Source organism: Abramis brama, assembly GCF_963993115.1.
Source record: "Abramis brama genome assembly, chromosome: 16".
Classification (NCBI taxonomy): domain Eukaryota; kingdom Metazoa; phylum Chordata; class Actinopteri; order Cypriniformes; family Leuciscidae; genus Abramis; species Abramis brama.
The window spans coordinates 787,074-812,404 of NC_139978.1; the positions used below are offsets into that span (position 1 = coordinate 787,074).

The window sequence follows — 25,331 nt, forward strand, 5'->3', positions numbered from 1 at the left end:
AATCATCCTAACACTTTCTTTTAATACACATGCACAATATTTTAATACACATGAATAGCTTCAGGCGTTTTTGTTTACAATATGCTAAGTTATCCCCCACTGGCAAATGTTTAAGACAGGCTTACTCTACAGGTCTTTTGGCAGGATTTTGCTCAGACAGATTTACAAGGTCCGTAATAAAAAACCCCAGATCGCTGCCAAATCGTTGCGTTCACTGATGCTGGTCAGATATGAGCAAGTCGGTGGCGTGATCCGAGTCTGTCTTGAGACGCTGCGATATGTTTAAACTTGATATTATCGCCACGTGATCTTGTAGTGTGAGCGATGAAACATCTAATGACATCATGCACCTTAATCTACATGACTGCAAGGCAACAATTTATACTAATAAACTAACATATTTTAAAATGTAAATAAGTGGTCTTTGCTCTATACTTAACATTATGATCTATTTGATTTACCATCAGTTTTTGATGAACAGACTTCGACAGCCAGGCCGGGTGTATTTCTTCACAGTTTCCTTTGTTTGTCTCATCTTTTTTTAGTTGTGTAGTGTGAGCTTTATTGCAATTCATGTCTCATAGTTCTGTAGTGTGAGCTTGCCTTTATTTCAATCTGAAATTAAATATGTGTGGTATGGAAATATGGAAAAAGATGTCCTTTACTTTCCTCTGCTGAAGCTGGCAGCGCTATTAAGTAAAACCTTATGTGCTATTAAATGTTATTTGTGTCAAAATATAGTTGAGGTTGTTAAAATGTGTGTACATCAACAGAGTCTCTGGTCTCCACCAAATAACTCAGATTAAACACACCAGTGGAAATTCAGCACATAATCTGCTCTCTGCCAGCATCTCTTCTGCCGGATGACATTTATAACGCCCAAGAAAATCTCATTTCTGGATGGAGGCTGTGTATGTGATGCATTATAAATCCCAGAACTTTCATTGTTAGATGAACTATCCCTTTAAGGCATTTTAGAAGTGGATTTAGGAAGGAATTTAAAAGAGGGATTTATAATTTATAATAATTAATATTCTAATGACTGCTAGTTGACATGTATTTGTAAATATACTATCAGAAAAAAAGTGTAACCACCCATAATATTACACTACCAGTAGGTTTAATGTGTCTCCTTACAATCAAAGTCAAAACATTCTTCAAAAATATCCTCTTTTGTGTTTCACAGTCATACAGTTTGGAATGATATTTTATTTTTTGAGGCGATCTTTCTCATTCTGGTGCAATAGGGCAGTATAGAATATGAAGTTATGGATGACAGGTAAGAAAAGATTCCCTCTCATTGTGTGTTAAGACATCAGACTACAGAAACATCTCTCCTCTCAGATGTATGAAACTCTGAGGACCAGTGTACAGTTTTAACCTGTTTAAAGTGAAGTTTCTGCTGAATGGTCCTTCTCAGACTGCTGACTCAATGTCCTGAGCCTGTCAGCATATTCCTCTCTGCGCCACAGTCACTTTACAAGCTTCACACACTTTATACACCCGTATATACTTACAGCCCGAGACCTACTCTCAGAAGAACTGTTTCCACTATAAAACAGACTTTTGTGCATCGGAAAGGTTGTTCATGAAGCCATAGATGCCGATAAAACCCCTTTATCTTTAAGAGTAAACAGAGCTTGTAATGTGTGAAAAGCCAAGGTTATCTCATTACGAGTGGAGCTAATGCTATGGGAGTGATGCTATATGTTTCCACGTGAGCCGGTGTCTGAAGCATGTGTCTAAACACGCCAAGCCGTTTGGCTGAACGTATGAACATCACGACATAGCGTAGCGTAGCGCGTCACTGAATCCATGAATAGACACCAGAAATGCGCGTCGACAGCTTCTTTTTCTTCAGAAGCCATATATCTGTTGTGCATTTGTCTTGTGTGTTTGTGAAAACAAGTCAGGAGTTAAGCTGTCGACATGACAGTCTCGAGATTCAGGTTGTGTGTGTCACCTTGTCCCCGCTTTGTTACATGGAACAGACTGAACTAAAGGCTTAAAGTCCCACTGAAGTGGCTTGAAACGCGCAGCTTTGTTTGATGCGTTGACGTAATTTCCACTGAAACGGGAAGCTAAGGCGGGGCATATTGAATGGCTCCTCCCCCTTTTCAAATAGCCAATAGCGTTCAGTTTCCCTCACAGACTGACAGCACCGTGGAAGCGAATCCGAGCGCTGATGATACGCTGGATTCAATAGTAGAGGTGGAAATAAATTCTAGTCATTTCATTCTTAACCAACGTACAGTTGGAGAACCGAATAAAACTCGCGCGTTTGAGCAACTGAACACACGTCTAACCCATATTACTCCGTGACGCGTCAACGCTCGCTTTGGTCAGGTGGTGTTTATAGCATAGGGGGCGGAGCTTCAGATTCTAGAGAGCATTTGATTGGACAGAAGATGTGATGATGAAGCTGAAGTCTGCGGTGATGTCATTAAAATCCCTGATTCATTTAAGCGGAAGTGAGAGACTGTAAGTTTTGAATGCTTAATTATATCTCCTAAATACGAATTTTGTCATAGTTTTGGAATATTGTTACTATTTTGTCATAGTTTTCACACCAGCTTATTCATAACCTTAAGGCTAACATATTTATACTAAAAAAAACTTACATTATGATTTCAGGGGGCCTTTAAATACACAAAGGAGTAATCAACAGAAAACAGAACAGGTGTAGAACTAAACCATGGAAACAAGGAGCTAGAACTCAGGCAGACGGCACAGGGAAATCCACACTAAAACACAATTAACTAACAGAACTAAATATAATTGAAACATATATACAGCATTCAATATTTTTTACCATTTAGTGACTATTCAAACATATTCATAACCACACTTTCTATACTAAAGCCTCCAAAGGCTAAAAACATTTAACTTACAAGTTTCAAAATTCTGAAATTCTGCTTTTCTGGTCATAATTTCTGAAATAGGATCTTATAACACAAGATAATTTATTGTAAACTTCTTTTGTCTTTTTTTGTGACAATACAGCAGTGCTGTGAAGAGAGTACAGTGAGCAGATGACAGCACTGCTGTAAATATAATACTGCTGAATGATTTATTAATAGCTCCTCTGGTACACTGCAGTGCTAAAAATATAAACCTGACAGTGGAGAAGGGCAAAAGGGTTGTGTGTGCCAGAGCAAGGGTTTATTTGTGCTCAAATACAGTCAGCAATGTTTATCATAATGTGGCATTTTAACTTGATTTTGTGTGCATAGCGATGTGTGTTTAGATGTGTGTTTAAAGCACTTTCTCCACTGCTGCTCGAGAGACTGCACATGCTGCTGTTCTCTGGCGTTCTGATAGCGCTGCCGTTTCTCAGATTTCGCAGCTCTTCTGTCTGTAACCTGAGAGAGCACATTCTGTCCCCATATCCCCCAAATGTTTGCCATCCCTTATCTGTAAATCTAGAAGTTTTGGGGAGGATTTGAGGATGCCATGCAGTTATTTCCATGTCTCTCACCCGGTCTGGTGTATTCAAAGATGTCCCTGCAAGCCTTCAGAGTTGTGTTTTCTACTTTTATTTTCAAATCTTGTTCATTCTTTGCCCTGATTACTTGAAATTAGGGGTGTAACGATTCTCTCATGTCACGATCCGATGCATATCACGATACTGAACTCGATAAGATATTATTGTGATACTTCAAGACATATGGTAAAAGGTTGTCAAAAAATTAACTGTTGATTAAAATGTTAAATTTGGTTTTACACTGTGTGTGTGTGTGTGTGTGTGTGTGTGTAAATGAACAGGTTTGGACTTGGTGCTGGAAACACAAAGCACAGGACAATAGAGACACCAGAATAAACATATTCATGATTCTGAAGCTGAAAATACTGAATTATTATTGATGAATATGCTTGATCTCTGTCACTGACTAGATATATTTAAAATAATGTCGGACACTTTTTACTGCTAACATCAGACATTTGGCATTAATCAGGAGCCACAAATATTCCCCCATTGCATTATTATACATTATATTCAACATCATATATTGTAGTGGTTTATTTTAGACACTAAAACCTTTTTTTATTTTCGGTGAACTATCCACCATACATATTGTCACTATCCACCATACATAATGTTGCATTTTTGTAGTGCGATATATTGTGACACCCCTACTTGTGTGGAAGACTGTGTGGAACATCTGGCCGGCCCACAGCTGGATCCGGCAGTCTGTTCTTCTCTGGCTCATCCTCGGGATGTTCCCAACGGTCTCAAACTAACAGACTCATATTAGCATGAATGCTCTCTAAAAAACACTGGGTTAAAAACAACCCAATCTGAGTTGTTTTCAACCCAAGGGCTGGGTAAATATTGGACAGAAAAAATTGGGTTGTTAATTTAACCCAGCATACTGGGTTGATTCATTTCTAGCTTTTTTTATTTATTTTTTACTTCATACATGAATTCATGTTTACAGATTAACTTAAAAAAAAAAGAAAAACTCCACACAACCACTGGTTTGCATGGTAATTCCTTTATTTTTTATCATATTTTACAGTATAGCATATTTTATAGCATATTAGTTTTGAATACATATTGCAAAACAGGGACGTGCACAGATATTTTGAGGGGCAGGGGCTCAAGTGAAATAAAGGGCACTTCTCATAATTACGTATTTTTTTTCTTTCTTTAAACAAAAAAGTATATTAATGCAACTCTGACTTCCTTTTTAAAAAAATAATTTAAAAAGTTAATTAATTTTATCTTCCTCAAACTCACGCAATTGTTTCATTTTCAAAAGATGTCTAAATAATCAGTTCACACAGAAACCATGGTCTCCTTAGTATTCACTAGGTTTATAGAGCAGCAAAGCAAACCATTCCACAATGTGCATGTGTCGAAAACATTTTCTATACTACTAGTTTCAAGTATATATGAAGAGTTCAGATGCAAAAGCCTCTAAGTGCCATCTGAAATTTTCTTCTAAAATGAGCATTTTTTTTTCAAGCTTGTATATTTAAGTTCAGTAATTTAACTTAAATGACAATTAATAGGTAATTGTCATTGCCAGTAATGTGAAATAAGTGAACATAAACATACAAGCTTGATAAAAATGATCATTATAAGGAAATTTCAGATGGCACTTAGAGGCTTTTGCATCTGAACTCTTCATATTTAGAATAATCTAAATAACTGCATCAAGCAGAGGGGAGTGTTTTACTAATAATTTGTTTATTTTTGCACAAGGCACTACATCGTTTTAATTATTTTGGTGTTATCAGAATACATAACACTTTAAAATTAAACTTAACAAAATAATTGAGTAAAAATTCAATAAAAGCCAATGTCATGTATGTATTTGTGGTTGTATGGAATACTATTTTATAAAGGTTTAGAGGAAATAAAAAAGTTAAATTACTTATAAATAAAAAGTTAATTTATAAATATTGTTATTTTTAAAGTTTGATGTTAACTTATTTCTACTCAGTTTTATTTATTAATGTACCAGATGCAGTTACTCAGATTTACTACATTTTTTAGTGTATCCTCCATCTATTTGCATCTGTAGATTTCTTCTAAATTCACCAATTTAGATTTCTAAATTTCAGGGGGAAAGACTCTTGATGTAAGTCATTAACTGGGGACGTTCTGTATGCAAATTAGGCGTCAACTAAAATGCGCACATTTGCATCTAATTGACAGGGCAATGCATGGGATAAACAAAATAACTAAAGCATATCACCTGGTGGTGATATTATTTTATTAACTTATTTTATTACATGGCTTGGTTGAATTCCAATGTAGAATGCGGTCTGTTATTTCTTGATAACAGACCGCTGTGCGGAGTATAACAGACCGTTGCCATGAAAAACAGAGCGTTGCTATGGACTCACAGGATTCTAACCGTAGAGACGGAGCGTACTATTTTCTTTAGCGGAAGCAATACAATCGGGTTTAACGATCGGGGGAGAGGGAGAGGGAGCGCTTCAGAACTCCTGACCTGATATTTAGATATACTATTCTTCAATAAATATATTTGTTTGACAGGGAAGCTGTGCGCAAACAGAAATATATATTATTTAAAAAAAAAAAAGCACCCCAGAAAAAAGGGCACTTTCTCTCCAGGAATAAAAAGGACAGGTGCTCAAGCCCCTTTTGATGTCTATGTGTGCACGTGCCTGTTGCAAAATTAAACTCAACCACTGGGTTATTATATCTGACCCAGGATTTGGGTAACATAAACACTACCCAAACACGGGATTGTTACGTCTGACTCAGGATAACACAAAAACTACCCAAACACAAAAATAAAATAAAAAGTGGGAATTGGGTAGAAAGATTTTTTAGAGTGTGGCATTCACATAGCAATTATAATTTATATTATGTGAGAGGTGTTTATGTTTCTGACCTAACAGCATAACCGTGTGTTTAGTTGATGAATTAGGTGAAAGCTTGACTTTAAAAATGAGTTTTTAGTCTAGAATTAATTTGACAGTGTGTCTGAATACAGAGCAGTGCTGGAATGGCTAGTCCTGAGTTTAGGAGCCAAAAAAAGAAATGAATCTTCCTCCAACAGAGGATCATTGACAAAAAAGGGTATCTCCATAATGATGATTAGACAATATTTAGCTGAGTATCACAACTCTCACGCGCTGCCGCTCTGCCACAACAAAAGCCATATTTCTGCATCGGCTTTGCAAAGTTTTTTTGAGCTGGATCACCATTTGTGATGACCTCACCCTTGTCATATGTGTCTCTCTCTCTCCTGACAGTACGAGTACTTTAACGCAGTGTTGATCAACGAGATGGATGAAGAGGGCAAGAGCGTGGAGCTGGGTGGAGAGTTCATCCTGCAGCCGAATGAACATTTCAATAATCTGTCCGTCAACCTCAGCCTCAGTGTCGTCCAGGTGCCCACCAACATGTACAACAAGGGTATGATCAGCATCACTCACTCGAAGAGGACAATGTGTGAGATGCTCTAGGGTTATATACACATTTATTTAGTAGTTAGTTACAGTCCCCTAATTTGATTGGCCAAGCAATGTTCAAATACTGCTGATATTTCATATAACAATACTGGAATGTTTCACTGTGATCATGTGTTTCTACTGTATAAAGCCCTCTAAATACGCTATTTTACAAAGACAAAACTGTTTGAGGATTGATAAGAATTATCGCGAGTGTCACGAGTCACCACAGCAATCAACTAACCGCTCTCTCTCACACACACACGAAGAGGATTTATAACTCAACCTCACGGCGAAAGCCCTGCACAATTATTTCCATATTGCAACTTATTTATTGTTTGCTGAATATTTGTTTGTTTTTAGTTGTCTATGGACCTAATAATTACTACTGTTGAAATTTTATTGAAAAAAAGCACGTAATAATATTGTATATTTTTTTTTACTGTGGCTCTTTTGGAAAAATGCATTAACCAAAAATGAAAAAAGGTTCCGGAGCCCTGGTGTACACGGACACGTTTATCTGATTTTTCTCCGTGATGGTCAGCACGATTCCGTAGCAGTAAGAGCGACTACAGTAGCGAGTAGTAGGCCTATGAAAGGCCGAAAATCCGGTTTGTTGGGGTGGTGGATGGGTCAAACAACACAGGACTTTCACCCAGGAGACCGGGGTCGTGTCCCGCGTGTCAAGTTTGATTAATTTATTCCAATATTTATGTAAAGAAATATAGTAAAATAAAAAGTGCTTTTTTTATTCCCCCTAAAAAAATATATCATCGTCCATCGCGATGTTTTACTGTAAACATCGTCAACTGCCAATTTAGGGGACATCGCCCAACCCTAGCACCAAACCTGTGTCGTCTCCCAGCACCAAACCTGCGTCGTCTCCCAGCACCAAACCTGCGTCGTCTCCCAGTACCAAACCTGCGTCGTCTCCCAGCACCAAACCTGCTTCGTCTCCCAGCACCAAACCTGCGTCGTCTCCCAGTACCAAACCTGCGTCGTCTCCCAGCACCAAACCTGCTTCGTCTCCCAGCACCAAACCTGCGTCGTCTCCCAGCACCAAACCTGCGTCGTCTCCCAGCACCAAACCTGCGTCGTCTCCCAGCACCAAACCTGCGTCGTCTCCCTGCGTCGTCTCCCAGCACCAAACCTGTGTCGTCTCCCAGCACCAAACCTGCGTCGTCTCCCTGCACCAAACCTGCGTCGTCTCCCAGCACCAAACCTGCGTCGTCTCCCAGCACCAAACCTGCGTCGTCTCCCAGCACCAAACCTGCGTCGTCTCCCTGCACCAAACCTGCGTCGTCTCCCAGCACCAAACCTGCGTCGTCTCCCAGCACCAAACCTGTGTCGTCTCCCAGCACCAAACCTGCGTCGTCTCCCTGCACCAAACCTGCGTCGTCTCCCAGCACCAAACCTGCGTCGTCTCCCAGCACCAAACCTGTGTCGTCTCCCAGCACCAAACCTGCGTCGTCTCCCAGCACCAAACCTGTGTCGTCTCCCAGCACCAAACCTGCGTCGTCTCCCAGCACCAAACCTGTGTCGTCTCCCAGCACCAAACCTGCGTCGTCTCCCAGCACCAAACCTGCGTCGTCTCCCAGCACCAAACCTGCGTCGTCTCCCAGCACCAAACCTGCGTCGTCTCCCTGCACCAAACCTGCGTCGTCTCCCAGCACCAAACCTGCGTCGTCTCCCAGCACCAAACCTGTGTCGTCTCCCAGCACCAAACCTGCGTCGTCTCCCAGCACCAAACCTGCGTCGTCTCCCAGCACCAAACCTGTGTCGTCTCCCTGCACCAAACCTGCGTCGTCTCCCAGCACCAAACCTGCGTCGTCTCCCAGCACCAAACCTGCGTCGTCTCCCAGCACCAAACCTGCGTCGTCTCCCAGCACCAAACCTGCGTCGTCTCCCAGCACCAAACCTGCGTCGTCTCCCAGCACCAAACCTGCGTCGTCTCCCTGCACCAAACCTGCGTCGTCTCCCAGCACCAAACCTGCGTCGTCTCCCAGCACCAAACCTGTGTCGTCTCCCAGCACCAAACCTGCGTCGTCTCCCAGCACCAAACCTGTGTCGTCTCCCAGCACCAAACCTGCGTCGTCTCCCAGCACCAAACCTGCGTCGTCTCCCAGCACCAAACCTGCGTCGTCTCCCAGCACCAAACCTGCGTCGTCTCCCAGCACCAAACCTGCGTCGTCTCCCAGCACCAAACCTGCGTCGTCTCCCAGCACCAAACCTGCGTCGTCTCCCAGCACCAAACCTGCGTCGTCTCCCAGCACCAAACCTGCGTCGTCTCCCAGCACCAAACCTGCGTCGTCTCCCAGCACTGTCGTCTCCCAGCACCAAACCTGTGTCGTGACTGATGGTCCCACCCAGTCTCCCATTCCCACCTCCTCGATCCCTGCCGTCTCATGATCGGCCGTCTACACCGGCTCCCTTCGGCCCATCGGCTCCTCCTTCATTAGCCACACCTTGCAGCTCTGATCACATGTATCATAGTAAGCAATTACTATACATTGAACATCAAGTACTGTATACTTCTCAACTCTCACATAATTTAAATATTAATAATAAAAATTACTAATATAATTAATATAAATCTTCTCAATGAAAGATCTATATTCACTGTAAATGTAACATCAGAAGAAGGAAGATATAACAAGCATAAGGAGTCCCCAATGGAACCCAGAATGCATTGCTCCATTTACACTGAAGGATTATTTCCTTCACTTTGTGGATAAAGCACCACTTTATTCAAGAGCTATCCCTCTCTCCTCTTATGCACAACACACTCTAGGGTAAGACAGTCGCTTAATTGTATAAAAATGAAGGACTTTTATCAATGGACTGCTCAGCTAGGCAATATTAATAATTGTGAGTGAGAGTATTTGCATTGGGGTTTTTGTTTTATTTGTACTGCACTTTAAAGCTGCAGAACTGAAGATTATTTGGTTAAAATTGAACAAAATCCATTCTTAAGCTAGTCCATCACATTAGTGTTGTGTTAGTGTTATAATGGTCTCTTTGCCTCAACTAATTCCACAGTGGTAATCTTATAATACTGATGTATAATTTGAGCTGTTGTTTCAGATTGTGCAGATAGGGTCAGTTACCCACGAGGCCATGGGACAGGAGTTAGCATGGTACAATAAATCAAAGTCAAACTGCTCAAATTTCTGTTTTATTTTGCCTTTTTAAAAATAAAAATGATGTAACATGATTTGTGTAGATTCAATGGCTTTTTAGTTTTTAGCAATTGAGAGGAAGCAATCTGATCGCTTACTTCAGAAGACAAAGTGATCACAGAATGTTTTCTTTTTTACAGTTTTCCAAAATAAGCTGGCCAATGCATTCCCATGAAGTGCAGAGTCAGCTTTAGCATTATTATCATTGATTTAGCCATGAAGGTGGTGTTCAGAGTTCAGATAATTCCAACACCTTGTTTCGTTCCAGAATGAATCAGCATTTTTGAATGAATTGGTTGAATGAAAGTCACTAATGAAGACCGCCACCTACTGGCACAACAGTGTAACCTGAAGGGATTGGTGCTTTCGAAACACTGCTTCGTGAAGCTTCGAAGCCTTTGTAAATCATTGGTTTTGAATGAGTGATTCAGAGCGTGTATCAAACTGCCAAAGTCACGTGATTTCAGTAAACAAGGCTTCATTATGAAGAGTTTTGACATTGCAATGGTTTGCCACTAGGGGGCGATCTCAGTGAACCCATGAACCAGCGTCTATATGGTTTATGGTCTATATGGATATTTATCTGATCTCAGAGATCAGTTCTATAAATCTGTATCCATTTTAAAGACACATTTGTTTAACAAAATGAAGAGTTGTAGTTAATAATCTCTTATTAGGCTGATTAACCAAAAATAACATATTATTAGGACACTTCATTTTTCAGTCTCAGTGCAATACTGGTGGAATATCAGCACTCTCGGAAGACCTCTTGTCCAATCAGAATCGAGGACCAGAACTAATTGTTTTATATGTATATTATTGATGTCTCTGAGGAATCTCCTGTTCAGTCTTGGCCGCTCCGTGAGACATTGCATGCATGTTGTTCCATAACCACTCTAATTTTTACAATGTACTTCAAGACTGGACAGCAGCTCCCAGATATCAACACGCCACAATTTATGGTGATTTCATAATACTGGATTCACTGTTAAAAATGTACAATTCCGACTTCTGTTGCAGACTCAGCCATAATGAATGGGGTGTACTGGTCAGAGGCGCTCAATACGGTGTTTGTGGACAACTTTAATAGAGACCCTTCTCTCATATGGCAGTACTTTGGTAGCGCCAAAGGTTTCTTCAGACAGTATCCAGGTAAGGTTGTTGTTGTTGTTGTCTGTTTCTCATAGGCTGGCAGGGTTCATGCAGAGTTTGGAAAATGCTTAATTTTACCTGATAAGATTTCATTTTTGAATATGTACTTTGAAAATGCTTTACATTTTTACCTTAGAATGTCTAGTGTGATTAAAAATAAGTAGCCCTTACCAGAGGCGGACAGAGTACACAGCTTCATTACTTGAGTAAAAGTACAGATACCCCTTGCTAAATTTTACTCAAGTACAAGTAAAAGTACTACAGTCAGATGTCTACTTAAGTAAAAGTACTAAAGTACTTGTTTTTAAAAGTACTTGAGTATCAAGAGTACAAGAGTACATTTTCTAAATATTGCATTACTACTGCCACAGTGCTTACATTGGTAAACACAGCAAACACTTGAAGCGATACTCGAGTAACGTACAGATCCCTCAAAATTGTACTTAAGTACTGTACTCAAGTAAATGTACTCCGTTACTGTCCGGCTCTGGCCCTTACACATGGGAAGTCTCATTGCTTGGATGCAATGCTAGTATGTAGAGGTACACGTGATTCATCAGTTCAGTTCAGTGGAGACCGGATTCTTCGAGACACTGTTTCAGCCAACAGGGAGAGAAGTGTAGAATATGGTTATGTTGGGGAGCAACAACACGGAAGCTATAAAGGCCTGATCACATTTACCTTTACATACTATAAATGTACTCTGCTTTATTTTCTCCCTTGTGTCTGTGGAAATAATTGGTCCTTATTAGCGATGTGCCAGTGTATCATAGATCAGTATCTGCCAGTTAAAGTAATAATCCACACTAATAGACAGTGCTAATTGCTTAATAACAGCTGATGATCAGCATTGATAATCCTCCTTTCCATCAAAAGGAAAAGGCATCAGACATTTCAGAATTGTGCAGTGAAGGACATGTCTCTGTCTGACGTACAATTGTTTTGGCTTCTGTGCAAACGACTTGTGATGTGCAGCATGAAAACAAAACTCGAGCAAGGAACTCAAGGATAATTGAATGCTCCCATTATAATCATTGAACATTTTTTCATGAAAGTTTGAGCCCAGCAGTTTAGTAACAAATTAGTATGGATTACGTTTTGAGTTTTCCACGAGTAAAGTAATGCATTACAAGTAACATGGATTCATTTATCGGATTACTTTTTTGATATAAAGAGAAAAATAATGCATTAAATGTAACTGTCACCATGATGTCATATATTGTCTGTACCTGTGCTTGTTAGTCCCTGATTAGTTTACCTTCTACACCTGTGTCTAGTTAGTTTCCTCCTGTGTATTTATACTCCCTGTTCTGTTCAGTCTTTCGTCGGTTCTCGTTTGTGTTGAAAGTGGTTGTGCAATACAAGCAGCTTTTCTCACAGACGAGAGGTTCGTCAAGAATCCCCTAATCATCGGCTCCGTTGCCCTTCCTTCTACTTAAAATGGCAGTAACCTTATTTACTGTCACACTTGTATGACTTTCTAATGTGAACAGAAAATATTGTTTTTTTTCATTGAGACATATTTATTTTTAAATATCTTCTTTTGCACAAGAGAGAAAATCACATTGATTGTGAACATTAAGTTGAGTAAATGATGACAAAATGTTAATTTTTGGGTGTACTGTACCTTCAAGTGTTTTATTCCCACATTGATAAACGGCACTTTCTCTTACCAGCCTAGATCTTTATACAGGTACATTCCAGTTAGAATCACAGAATTAAATCACAGAATTAAATGCATTAAGTTTTCCTTTTGCTGACATCAGTTCAGTCAAGTAACGAGTCAGGAAATAGATTCAGATTATGATTGATATTGCTTCTGGTTCATGGACGGTAAAGTCAAGAGCTTTGTATTATGGGAGACAGTGTTCTGTCCACTACTCTGCTTGTTTATTGCTCCTTTGGGCAAATGCAGTTGGTAAACTCAGAGAAAGGGCATACCTTGCAGTCGTATGTATCAGTAGGGTAATAAGCTAATTTAGACGATCCTCTAACTTCACAGGTATAAAGTGGACACCTGATGAACATGGGGTTCTAGAATTTGACTGTCGAAATCGGAAATGGTAAGTTATTTTTTGCCCTCAGCTTTTGAAACCTGTTAACAAGCTGAGGATGTATACCTCTTATCCATAAAAAGACTTATGGATTTAAATTGATTGTAACAAAAGCCGCTTTTCCACTCTCGGGGTTCCACTGTTGTCTTTGCTTAACTGTTACCGATCCGGCCCAGCCGGTACAAATATGGTTTCATTTTGATAACGGAGCTCTTTGGAATGTAATACAAATGCATCAGTCGTTGCCTTGGTCGTGGACTTGGAAGATGATCAGATATTTCTTATAATTTTATTATTAACTTGTGTTAACTTCGCTCAAAGAGCATGCTTGGCCAGCTACAGAGCAACTGTTAAGGTCCAAAATCCGTGTGCAAAATAATCCAAAATTTCCGTGTGCATTTTTTCGTATTCGACATCCTAAAAATTATTAACACGTTACAACACAAAATAATACAAAATGGAGTCTTCAAGCAGTGAGAAGGATTTTGTTGTCCTCTCTCTTCTTGAAAAGAGGGGGAAAAGAGGAGATAATGGTCCATCCAACAATCCTGAGATTGCGTAGAGAGGAAGGAGAGTTCACTGCGGGATTATCCCGAGAGATTCAAAGTTTACTTCAGGATGTCAGAGGCTCAGTTTGATGCTTTGCTAGCGATACTGGAGACACATATTAAAAACAAGACCACCATTTTCCTAAACCAATTGATCCTGAACAGTTCTGGATTTTGGCTTGTACGGTGGCTCTGAATTGTCAAAACACCTCTCAAAATGCTTGCTTATGAATGCGAAAAACACAGAAAATTGAACCCGATCCAATTTATTTTATGACGGACAAAAGTTTCGGAGGCAGTGTGTAAATGTGATTGACTCAACGTGAGGTCGTATTTATTTTTTAATGTGCAAAATTTTCGGACTCAGTGTGCAAGGACCTTTGGCCAGGCAACAGACAAGTGACCAATCCTGAGTGGCGAAGTCACTACACACTCTACCAGCACGATTCAACACGGTTAGCCAACTGTGCGAGGATTCCAGGGCGAGAACGGTTTGTAATCGTGCCGTACCGTACCAGGCTCAACTGGAAATATAACTGGAACCATTCCTTACTGTTCTTAGAACCACTGAGCCCAACGGTAGAAAAGCTGCTAAAGTGTCAATTCATGTTTTTTTAACATTTAATTAAATTTTTACTTATTCCAACTAAAGCCGCGTTTCCATTACCCTTCAAATTGCGCAAATTGAAATTGGGAATTGAAAATACGCCCACTGGAAACACGTCAGTTTTGCAGTTTTTTACGCTCGCATGAGGGGGTTTTTCAGGCAGTTTGAAAAAAAATTTTTTTGCAAAACTGCAATGGAAACAGTTTTTGCGCATTTACAGGTCATCTGACGTAGATGGCGCGGTGTGTTTGGACCGAAGAAGAGACCGAGTTTATTAAACTCATAAATACTGGATCCTAAACCACTAAGAAATATCACAGTCAAGACCTGAAAGCAGATATGAGGGAGAAACTCCCAGAAACACCTCATATGTGCCGCATATGGTATAAGGGTCTGTCCTTGCCATTAATGCTTGGAAAACACGCCTACGTCTCCTTCGGTTAATAATAATAGCTAATGCGGCTGAGATATACGTAAACCTACTAACATCCATTGCCATAATTGTTGGAATGACTTATTGCGAGAGGAAAAAAATTATGTTTCAGTCGCATAACATTGGTTAATGGAAACGCTGTCATTTCGTAAGTTTTATATCGACATTTAGAAAATATCGCATAAGGTTTGCGCAAATCTGAAATGGAAACGCGGCTTAAGATTGTCAACATAATTCTCATATCGTACGCTCCTAACATCTCTGTCTTGCAGGTATATCCAGGCAGCGACGTCTCCTAAAGATGTGGTGATCTTGGTGGATGTGAGTGGCAGTATGAAGGGGCTACGGCTGACCATCGCGAGACAGACCGTCTCCTCCATACTGGATACACTCGGGGATGATGACTTTTTCAACATTATTGCTGTGAGTTTAGATCAATATCAAATATCATAGTAGTAGCATTTTATCACAATATCAGTATTAACCTTCCCTCAGGTTAAATTTTGTTAGAATTTTTTTTTTTTTTAATTGAGTGTTCATCAGAGGGGTCCAAGACGGCAAGACCCCATAACTTTTGTCACACTTGAACCAAAAATACACACAGAAAGATATAATGGATTCAAGGAGTTTTAAAAAGTAACAAATCCTTCCCTCGCGGGTCGATCTGACCCCCTTAGGAATGAATGGAATGCTTCAGTACACATAAAAAAATCACACTCAAAATTCTAATTAAAAATGCTAAAACTTTACCAAAAAATGTCTACATTGTCTACATGTGTATCTGAACGCATACTGAAGTAAACTGACTTTAGGACCCAGTGGAACAGCTCATTTGCTCCATATAGAGATATAAGGCCATCTAGAGTCATGAAATATCATCTTATATTATTTATTTTCCACACGAGGTCTGCAAAGACTCCCAATGTAAGACATTTTGAGCTGAATTCAAAGGGTTATGCATGAAATTGTGAGTTATTTTGAATTTAAGTTGAAAGAATGTGAGGAATGTGCTTAAATTACTAATTTATTGATTATTTATTGATTAAATCTAGTCATTTAAAGGTAAATAAAATAAAAAAGTAACAAAAATCAAAAAAAAAAATGCATTAAAAGTAGAAAAAATTATTATCAAAATGAAATAAAATAAGAGAAAAAAAGTTAAGTATAATTTTAGGGCTTCGGGTCATTTTGACCTGCGAGGGAAGGATTTGTTACAAAATGTGAGGGAAGGATGAGGGTTAAGTTAAAAGTCCTCTGTGGAACATTACCCACAATGCATATGTTTTGTGTGTGTCAGTACAACGAGGAGCTGCATTATGTGGAGCCGTGTCTGAATGGAACATTGGTTCAGGCTGACATTACCAACAAAAATGTAAGTGCATTTTCTGCTATACCTGTATATAAACCATAAATAATTGTTTTTGGCCTGCTTGTTAGTGTCAGGTTTGGTAAAAGAGGAATCAATAATGGGATAAACTTAAAATAGCTTTTCTGAAGCCCATGACTGGAAAGGCAAAATAAACTCAGTTCAAGTTTACGGGCGTACAAGGACAGAAGAAGCAGGAGAGAGAGAGTCCAGGGTCAGAACTATAGGGCAGACTGATGACCCGAGACCAGAGGGAAACACAAGCTCGATACCAGAGAACCAGAACCAGCTGGAGGCTGGAAGACAAACTACTCACATCCATTTTTATTGTTCATTTTGAACCTATAAGCAGCACTTTGAATATTCATCATCATCATCATCTTCTTCCACTTATCCGGGGCCGGGTCGCGGGGCCAGCAGTCTAAGCAGAGATGCCCAGACTTCCGTCTCCCCAGACACTTCCTCCAGGTCTTCCGGGGGGACACCGAGGCATTCCCAGGCCAGCCGGGAGACATAATCCCTGTCCTAGGTCTTCCCCAGGGTCTCCTCCTGCTGGGACGCGACTGGAACACCTTCCCGGGAAGGCGTCCAGGAGGCATCCGGAACAGATGCCCGAGCCACCTCAGCTGGCCCCTCTCGATGTGGAGGAGCAGCGGCTCTACTCTGAGCTCCTCCCGAGTGACTGAGCTTCTCACCCTATCTCTAAGGGATCGCCCAGCCACCCTGCGGAGAAAGCTCATTTCGGCCGCCTGTATCCGGGATCTTGTCCTTTCGGTCATGACCCACAGCTCATGACCATAGGTGAGAGTAGGAACGTAGATTGACCGGTAAATCGAGAGCTTCGCCTTGCGGCTCAGCTCCTTCTTCACCACGACAGACCGGTACAGGGACCGCATTACTGCAGAAGCTGCACCGATCCGTCTGTCAATCTCCCGTTCCATCCTTCCCTCACTCGTGAACGATCCCAAGATACTTGAACTCCTCCACTTGAGGCAGGAGCTCTCCACCAACCTGAAGTGGGCAAGCCACTCCGACTGAGGACCATGGCCTCGGATTTGGAGCTGCTGATTCTCATCCCAGCCGCTTCACACTCGGCTGCAAACCGTCCCAGTGCATGCTGGAGGTCCTGGACTGATGGGGCCAGCATGACAACATCATCCGCAAAAAGCAGAGATGAAATCGTGTTGTCACCAAACCTGACACCCTCCGGCCCCTGGCTGTGCCTAGAAATTCTGTCCATAAAAATTATGAACAGAACCGGCGACAAAGGGCAGCCCTGCCGGAGTCCAACATGCACCGGGAACAAGTCTGAGTTATTGCCGGCAATGCGAACCAAGCTCCTGCTCCAGTCATACAGGGACCAGACAGCCCTTAGCAAAGGGCCCCAGGACCCCGTACTCCCAGAGCATCCTCCACAGGCCGCCGCGAGGGACACAGTCGAATGCCTTCTCCAAATCCTGTAGCTCAAACAGTAGAGCGTTGGCGCTTGCAACGCCAAGGTCATGGGTTCAGTTCCCAGGGACAGCAAGAACTGATAAGAATGTAAATGTGTACCTTGAAATGTAATGTAAGTCGCTTTGGATAAAAGCGTCTGCCAAATGCATAAATGTAAATGTAAATCCACAAAGCACATGTGGACTGGTTGGGCAAACTCCCATGAACCCTCCAGCACCCTGTAGAGGGTATAGAGCTGGTCCAGTGTTCCACGGCCGGGACGAAAACCGCACTGTTCCTCCTGAATCTGAGGTTCTACTATCGGCCGTGTTCTCCTCTCCAGTACCCTGGCATAGACCTTCCCAGGGAGGCTGAGAAGTGTGATCTTCCTGTAGTTGGAACACACCCTCCGGTCCCCCTTTTTAAAAAGAGGGACCACCACCAGAATCTCTTCGAGGCCAACCGGTAGTCCTTCTCCATGGCCTCACCGAACTCCTCCCAGGCCCGAGGCCCGATTTTTTTACTTTGAATCTTGTCTGGATAAAATTGGCTTTTACTGTTGATGCAGGATATCCATAACATCAGTTTGGTCAACTCAAGTCTCCTTTATTTATATAGCGCTTTTTACAAGAGAAAAGTAGCTTCCAGAATAAAATTGCGTCACAGTCCAGCTTAAGTAAGTTCAGTGATGGTTCATTTCTGTTGTAAAAAAGTTATTAATTTAGTTCATTTATATATATAGCCGCTCTGGAGAAAACCGTGGTGTCATTGTCCAGCTCAGTTCAGTTCTCAGTCCCCATATTAAAAGTCATATTGAATATTAAAAGTCAAATGAAAACCAGAGTATGAACTATTTCAGTGTCTGTACAGATGTTTTTCTAACCAATTATTATTTTTTAATGAATTTGAAATGGACCAAGAAAGCTGGACCAAGTCTTATCTGAAACAAGGTTGCAACCTTACGTTTCTTACGGTCAGGTTGTGTTTTGTGTTTTTCTCCTCAGCATTTCCGTCAGCGTCTTGGTAAGCTATTTGCCAAAGGTATAGGCATGCTGGACCTGGCTCTGACTGAGGCCTTCGAACTCCTCAGTAATGTGAGCATACACACACACACACACTCACACACACACACACACACACACACACACACACACACACACACACACACTGTGTTGTGTTAATTTCTGTCCAAGGACTTTTATTTTGATATTCATTTCGTTCTGATATATCTGTGATGTAAGTGACAATTTCCTGTGTTTCCTCGGTTACTAAGTATGTTCCCATATGTCGCTATAGTTACCGATTAGGTTCTTCACCTGTGTCTTGTTTAGTTCATCACTGCCCTGTGTATTTAAACCCTCCTCAGCTAGCTTTTATTATTGATTATTAATCCCAACCTCTCATGATGTGATATATATATATGTGTGTGTGTGTGTGTGTGTGTGTGTGTGTGTGTGTGTGTGTGTGTGTGTGTGTGTGTGTGTGTGTGTGTGTGTGTGTGTGTGTGTGTGTGTGTGTGTGTGTGTGTGTGTGTGTGTGTGTGTGTGTGTTGTGTGTGTGTGTTGTGTTGTGTGTGTGTGTGTGTGTGTGTGTGTGTGTGTGTGTGTGTGTGTGTGTGTGTGTGTGTTGTGTGTGTGTGTGTGTGTGTGTGTGTGTGTGTGTGTGTGTGTGTGTTCAGTTTAATCAGACGGGCCGAGGCAGTGTGTGCAGTCAGGCCATCATGTTAGTGACGGATGGAGCCGTGGAAACGTATGACGCTGTGTTTGCTACGTACAACTGGCCCGACAGAAAGGTAAGAAGAGTTTTTATAGGCCCAGTTTGCAAATAATCTTACTGACTGGAATGCTTTATGTAGGAACGATCCTTGACTCACACAGAAGTTTTATGTATTTTCTCAATTGCAGACTGACAGATTTTATAAGAGATTGTTCCCATTTCTTGTTCCCCAGTATTTGCATGTAACAAATAATAATATTCCGTCTGGAAACTCTGCCCTCCAAATAGGGGTTAAGACTCTTACACTCTTTTATCCATCTCTGGTCTTTGCGAACCTCTAGGTATTTAAAAAACATTCTAACTCTAAATACATTTCCAAAGGTTGAAAATATGTCTTCATGAAAAAGCGTTTAGAGACCTTCTGAGAGCACAGGTGAAACACTGAATCCAGCTGAGCAGTTCTGAAGAGAATCCGGACTATAGAGGTTATGCATTTCCCGCAGGAACACACTCCCTCAGCCGGCCTGAGTGGCAGAAGAGCTGATGCATGACTAGACTCAATAGAGGAAAATGCGAAAACGCCAGTAAAACAAACGATTATCAGTTTAAACTAAAGGTTAGACTCTATATAATGTTCCTTACAAAAGTAAAAGCGCAAAAGTAAAAAGTAACTCATTACTTTTCTAAAAATGTAACTAAGTAACTGTCACATTCTGTTCTGTCGTGTTTGCACCTGTTCTTGTTATCCTTAATTAGTTAACCTTCATCTACCTGTGTTCAGTTAATTATCGTCACCTGTTTTCAGTTCATCAGTGTTAGTATTAAGTTCCTTCAGTTCAGTCAGTCTTTGTCCGATCACGTCGTTTATTGGTGTGTGTAACCCTTCTGCCCGTCTGTACCTTTTGTGTGATATTGTGAGTAAAAGTTTACATTGGAACTTTGACTCGTGATCTTCTTCTGCCTGCACACACCGTGACAGTAACGCAATTAGTTACTTTTTAAGGGAGTTATGTAATATTGTAATGCATTACTTTTCAAAGTAACTTTCCCCAACACTGTTTATATGAGCCTGATTTTAACACTGGGGTAATGCATAAAGCAAATTTGCCTGTGAACGGTTTATATAAATACAACATGGGTCTAAATCCATGTGATCACTAATATCAATGTTATGTATATAATCATATCGTCCAGCCCTAAAACGTGGAATATTTTTTTTGTCAGTGCTTATTTAAAAACATCAAACAATGCAAAATATACAATGGTAAATATTTAATTGATGAGTTGTCAATACAATATATAACAATACAATATATAGGGTATGATTTTACCCCTAAATTCAGCATATTGACACTGAGCGGCAGAAACACTGAGAGGCAGAAACACTGAAACACTGAGAGGCAGAGACACTGAAACACTGAGAGGCAGAGACACTGAAACACTGAGAGGCAGAAACACTGAGAGACAGAAACACAAAACACAGAGAGGCAGAAACACTGAAACAGTGTTTTTCTGTCTCTCAGTGTTTCTGCCGCTCAGTGTTTCAGTGTCTCTGCCTCTCAGTGTTTCAGTGTTTCTGCCTCTCAGTGTTTCAGTGTCTCTGCCTCTCAGTGTTTCAGTGTTTCTGCCTCTCAGTGTTTCAGTGTTTCTGCCTCTGTGTTCATCTCTCTCAATCACACTGTTATTTTTCCCTTCATGTGCAACACTGGTAATGCATCCCTCGCTCGGCATGGCTAATGTCTTCCTCGTGGTCTGAATCTACTGACAAGCTACTTCGAGTTAATGTTTCACTCTTATTGGTTGTACTGCTATTGGTTCTTTGTATTCTACATTAAACCAATGAAAACCTTCATTAATCCAATTTGCCATGCAATGACACTTTTATATCGACTTTTAAAGTCCCCCAGTATTCAATAATTGTATCCCTTAAAACTCATCTTTGATCACTAAAAGGACATATTTAATAGTTTTTTCCTTAAAAAAAAATGTCTTCATGCTTTAAAATATCTGAATGTAACTCGACACCCTTGCCTCATTTAGTAGGCTATACGCGGTTCTATGAATATGCAAATGTAGTGGCGGCTGGTGCTAAAAAAAATTTGGGGGGGGGTGCAACAAACTGAATTATTAATCCAGGACTGAATGTAGGCTAATTGTTAAATAACAATTTAACAGTGATAATAATGTAGCTATCATTAGCCTAAAGTTTAGCTAAAAGTTTAGCTAAAACTTCAGCCGGTATAGGGTTGGGAAATAGCCAATTGCCAAATAAATCGGAATTTTTGGGCTAAATGGCGATGTATGGTATAATCTGAGTATTTAATTATTATTTTTCTATTTGAATAAAATAAAAACTGTATTTAATTAAAAAAAATATATATTTAATATCCTGATCAATATTGTCCTACAAACAATGTTCATATTGAAGGTTATAAAAACAAACATAGTGTAACCTTGCTGTCTATCTGCAGTCTATCCAAAAAAGGGGTCAAATCACATTGCATTCTAACATTGCAACATTACAATCTAAAAACAAAATAATGCTTTTTAAAGTAGTTAAATTTGCTAAACTTAAAATAAAATAAATAAATAAAAACAATAAGCTAATATCATAAAAATACACATGTAGGTTTGAAATTCTCTAGCACATTTATGTTCACCAACAACAATAAATATTCAACAACAAATATTTTAGCTAAATATATTTATAATTTAGTGCTAATGTATATTTTAGTCCGAATAATTGCGCTCCTATTCTATTGCGCTCCGTCTGTTCGGCGCGCATGCACGCGGCGGCGCTCGTTCGCGGAAGTTTAGCTTGCAGAAAGCTCGTTCACTCATGACAGAAAACTGGAAATATTGACAGATGGAGAATATGTCCGTGAAATGTAAGTTATGCACTGAGGACATTATTGGATGTCACTTCAGCTTATGGCTAAATATTATTAGAGGTATATTTGTTTCACCAATCGCTGCACAAGTGAAGTTTACGTATGATGACGAAAGCACGTTAGTGCGAGCCCTCCCGGAACCCATAGAGCAGTGGTTCCCAAACCTGTCCTGAAGGACCCCCAACACTGCACGTTTTCTTTGTCTCCCTAATCAAACACACCTGATTCAACTCATCAGCTCATTATCACATGGGTTAATGAGCTGATGAGTTGAATCAGGTGTGTTTGATTAGGGAGACAAAGAAAACGTGCAGTGTTGGGGGTCCTTCAGGACAGGTTTGGGAACCACTGCCATAGAGAATGCATTGCAGTGCCTGCAGTTCGGAAAAAAAATATCTTTGAATGCAAGTCTATGGGAACACTCTGGGCGATTTTCGGCCATAGTGAAATCGCCCAAAAAGAGGCAGTACTCCACAGAACGTGACTTGGCGCTGATTGGACTATATCCAGAGGCAGAACAACAGTGAGTGACTGCTAGCATAACTCTGTGGTTGAATGAGATTGTGATTGAAAAAGTCCCTTTCACACTGTGGTGGTGCGTCGCCCGATCGCCCTAATGAAACCGCCGCTGTGCAAATGAGCCCCGCCTCCACTCACTCACTCAGCTCAGAGATCCACTGGTTGACGATCACACGTTGATCTGATTGGTTACAAGGTAGTTTGTGACGTCAGAAACACCAGCGATTTCGTGTTTTTGAGACTGTCTTTGGTTCACTGCAGTTTTAAGGAGAAAATACTCAGCAATGGAGTCGACTTATGAATTTACACATGGTTTGTCTTAAAGCATATTAAAAACACCACATAGACACATAAACAACATTAAAAACCAACCCTAATCCAACACACAATCCAGCTAATCAAGCCCTTCAGGATCGCTCACTAGTTGGATCTAAACTCCTGCTTATAAAACAGAAACTATTATTTTGAAATTAATGAGGCGAAGTGGTAATTTTCCACAGGGATTATTAAATTCAGTATTGATTATTCATCAGGGATCCCTAACTGCTGAACCAAAGGAGTCAAGGTACACAGGCCACTTCCCAAATATCACCCTAAACCCTCTGTGTCTTCCCTCGAGTCGGTTTGACTGTGGGGTAGAAGCTTGTCTCTAACAGGTCCTGTTCCAGCGACAGCACGAACACCGGCAGCTGAACTATAATGATACTGGCAAATGCTCCAGTGCATATCTGTGTTTCTGCTCTGGAGAGCATCAGAGGTGTTTGCAGCGTTGAGAAATCAGACATGCTTAAGGTTACTCAGAATCCACTTACGTATATAAGACCTCAATATAAATATAAAACCCCTCAGTGATGATGACGCGTTCAGGTCCTCCTGCGGAGTTCGTATTTACGAGTTGGGAAGTCGTGTTCAGTCAACGTTGGGTGCGTTCATGTCACTTTCTTGATTAACTTAACAAAAATACAGCAAGGATTTTAACTCTACTTATAGAAAATGAAGAGCAAAAAAATGTGCATCAAGTGTGTTTTGCTTTTTTATTTTTTTAAGCCACTGTAAACTTTATTGTTACATGTTATGCAAGGGATAATGTATATCCAGCCAGTTGTTATCTCAGAATAAACCCGACAGGGTGATCAGGATCAGGTCTTCATCAGCCTGAAGGGGTTTATTCTGAGATCACACACACACACACACACACACACACACACACACACACACACACACAAAAGTTTGGGGTCTGTAAGATTTATTAATGTTTTTGAAGTCTCTTTTGCTCACTGCTGCATTTATTTGATCAAAAATACAGTAAAAATCAGTAATATTGTGAAATATTATTAATAACAGCTGTTTTCTATGTGAATATATAGTAAAGTCAAGTGTAATATATTCCTGTGATAAAAGCTGCATTTTTAGCATCATTACTCCAGTCTTCAGTGTCACATGAATAAAAATTATTCTAATATGCAGATTTTCTGCTGAAGAAACATATTTTTTTTGCAGTTCCATTTGTTGCAGAAACACTGTAAATTAGTTCTGACATTTCTAATGCAATGACCTCTGATTGACTCCACCAAATCATCATAGATGTATTTGTTTGTTTTCAAATCGTTAGAACAAAGTAGCTTTAATCATTTGGCAACGTTTATCGAAGCTCAAAGATTACTGAGTAAAGTAATTATACGCTGGTGTGTTATCTGCTGTTGAGGGATTGAACATGACCTGGTCTCTCTCTCTCTCTCTCTCTCTCTCTCTCTCTCTCTCTCTCCCCCCCCCCCCCCCTCTCTCTGTAGGTGCGTGTGTTCCCGTACCTGATTGGTCGAGAGTCTGCCTTCGCTGATAATCTCAAGTGGATGGCTTGTGCTAATAAAGGTTAGTCTAGATCATTCTAACTCATGCAGATCTGTAATCCATTTTATCTGCTGAATATTGAGCTTTGAAAGAATAACCGGTAACACTTTACAATAAGGTTCATTAGTTAACATTAGTTCCCTTACAGTCGCTCACGTTCGACGTTACGTCGACTTGATGACGTAATCGAGATCACTTCAGGGAGCCCTATCATCTTTAAGTGTCTACAGAATGAGCCAATGAACGTTGGCGTGTGTGAATCGTGTCACGTGCCCCGCCCCGCAGTGCGGGTCTAAACACGGAAGCGGGCGCGTGAACCTTTGTCTTTCACTTCGGAGCCGAGTGGTTTCACTTGACTTCACGAGTGCTGCAATAGAGACTCTGCAAGGTTGGAAATCAAGAAAAACTCTGTTCCAGTGTTGGCGTGATGGCGCGATCAGCGGTGGCCGCGAGCATTACAGCTCACAAACTGCTGTTTTCACAGCATTACATTTTATTTCTTTTTTTCTACTAAAAGAGCATCACAAAGAGCGTGACACTGCGTCCTTTTCAGGATGTCATTCCACCTGTGCGTTTCTGTGGTCGTTCCCTGGCGCCAGCAGATGGCCACAATAGCTGCCTTTATTCGAGTCGGGTCCTTGACTTCAGCCG

The 25,331-nt window shown here is 40.7% G+C and overlaps 1 protein-coding gene across 1 annotated transcript in view; it reads left to right on the forward strand.

The window, feature by feature from the left end:
- Positions 1 to 25,331, forward strand: part of cacna2d3a (calcium channel, voltage-dependent, alpha 2/delta subunit 3a) — a 132,019-nt gene that overhangs the window by 36,181 nt on the left and 70,507 nt on the right. Inside the window, exons 5-12 of the mRNA XM_084087788.1 lie at positions 6,736 to 6,898; positions 11,133 to 11,264; positions 13,267 to 13,327; positions 15,179 to 15,329; positions 16,204 to 16,278; positions 18,711 to 18,800; positions 19,385 to 19,498; positions 24,623 to 24,701. Coding sequence (XP_083943914.1) covers positions 6,736 to 6,898; positions 11,133 to 11,264; positions 13,267 to 13,327; positions 15,179 to 15,329; positions 16,204 to 16,278; positions 18,711 to 18,800; positions 19,385 to 19,498; positions 24,623 to 24,701 — 865 coding nt within the window. The remainder of the gene's footprint in view (positions 1 to 6,735; positions 6,899 to 11,132; positions 11,265 to 13,266; positions 13,328 to 15,178; positions 15,330 to 16,203; positions 16,279 to 18,710; positions 18,801 to 19,384; positions 19,499 to 24,622; positions 24,702 to 25,331) is intronic.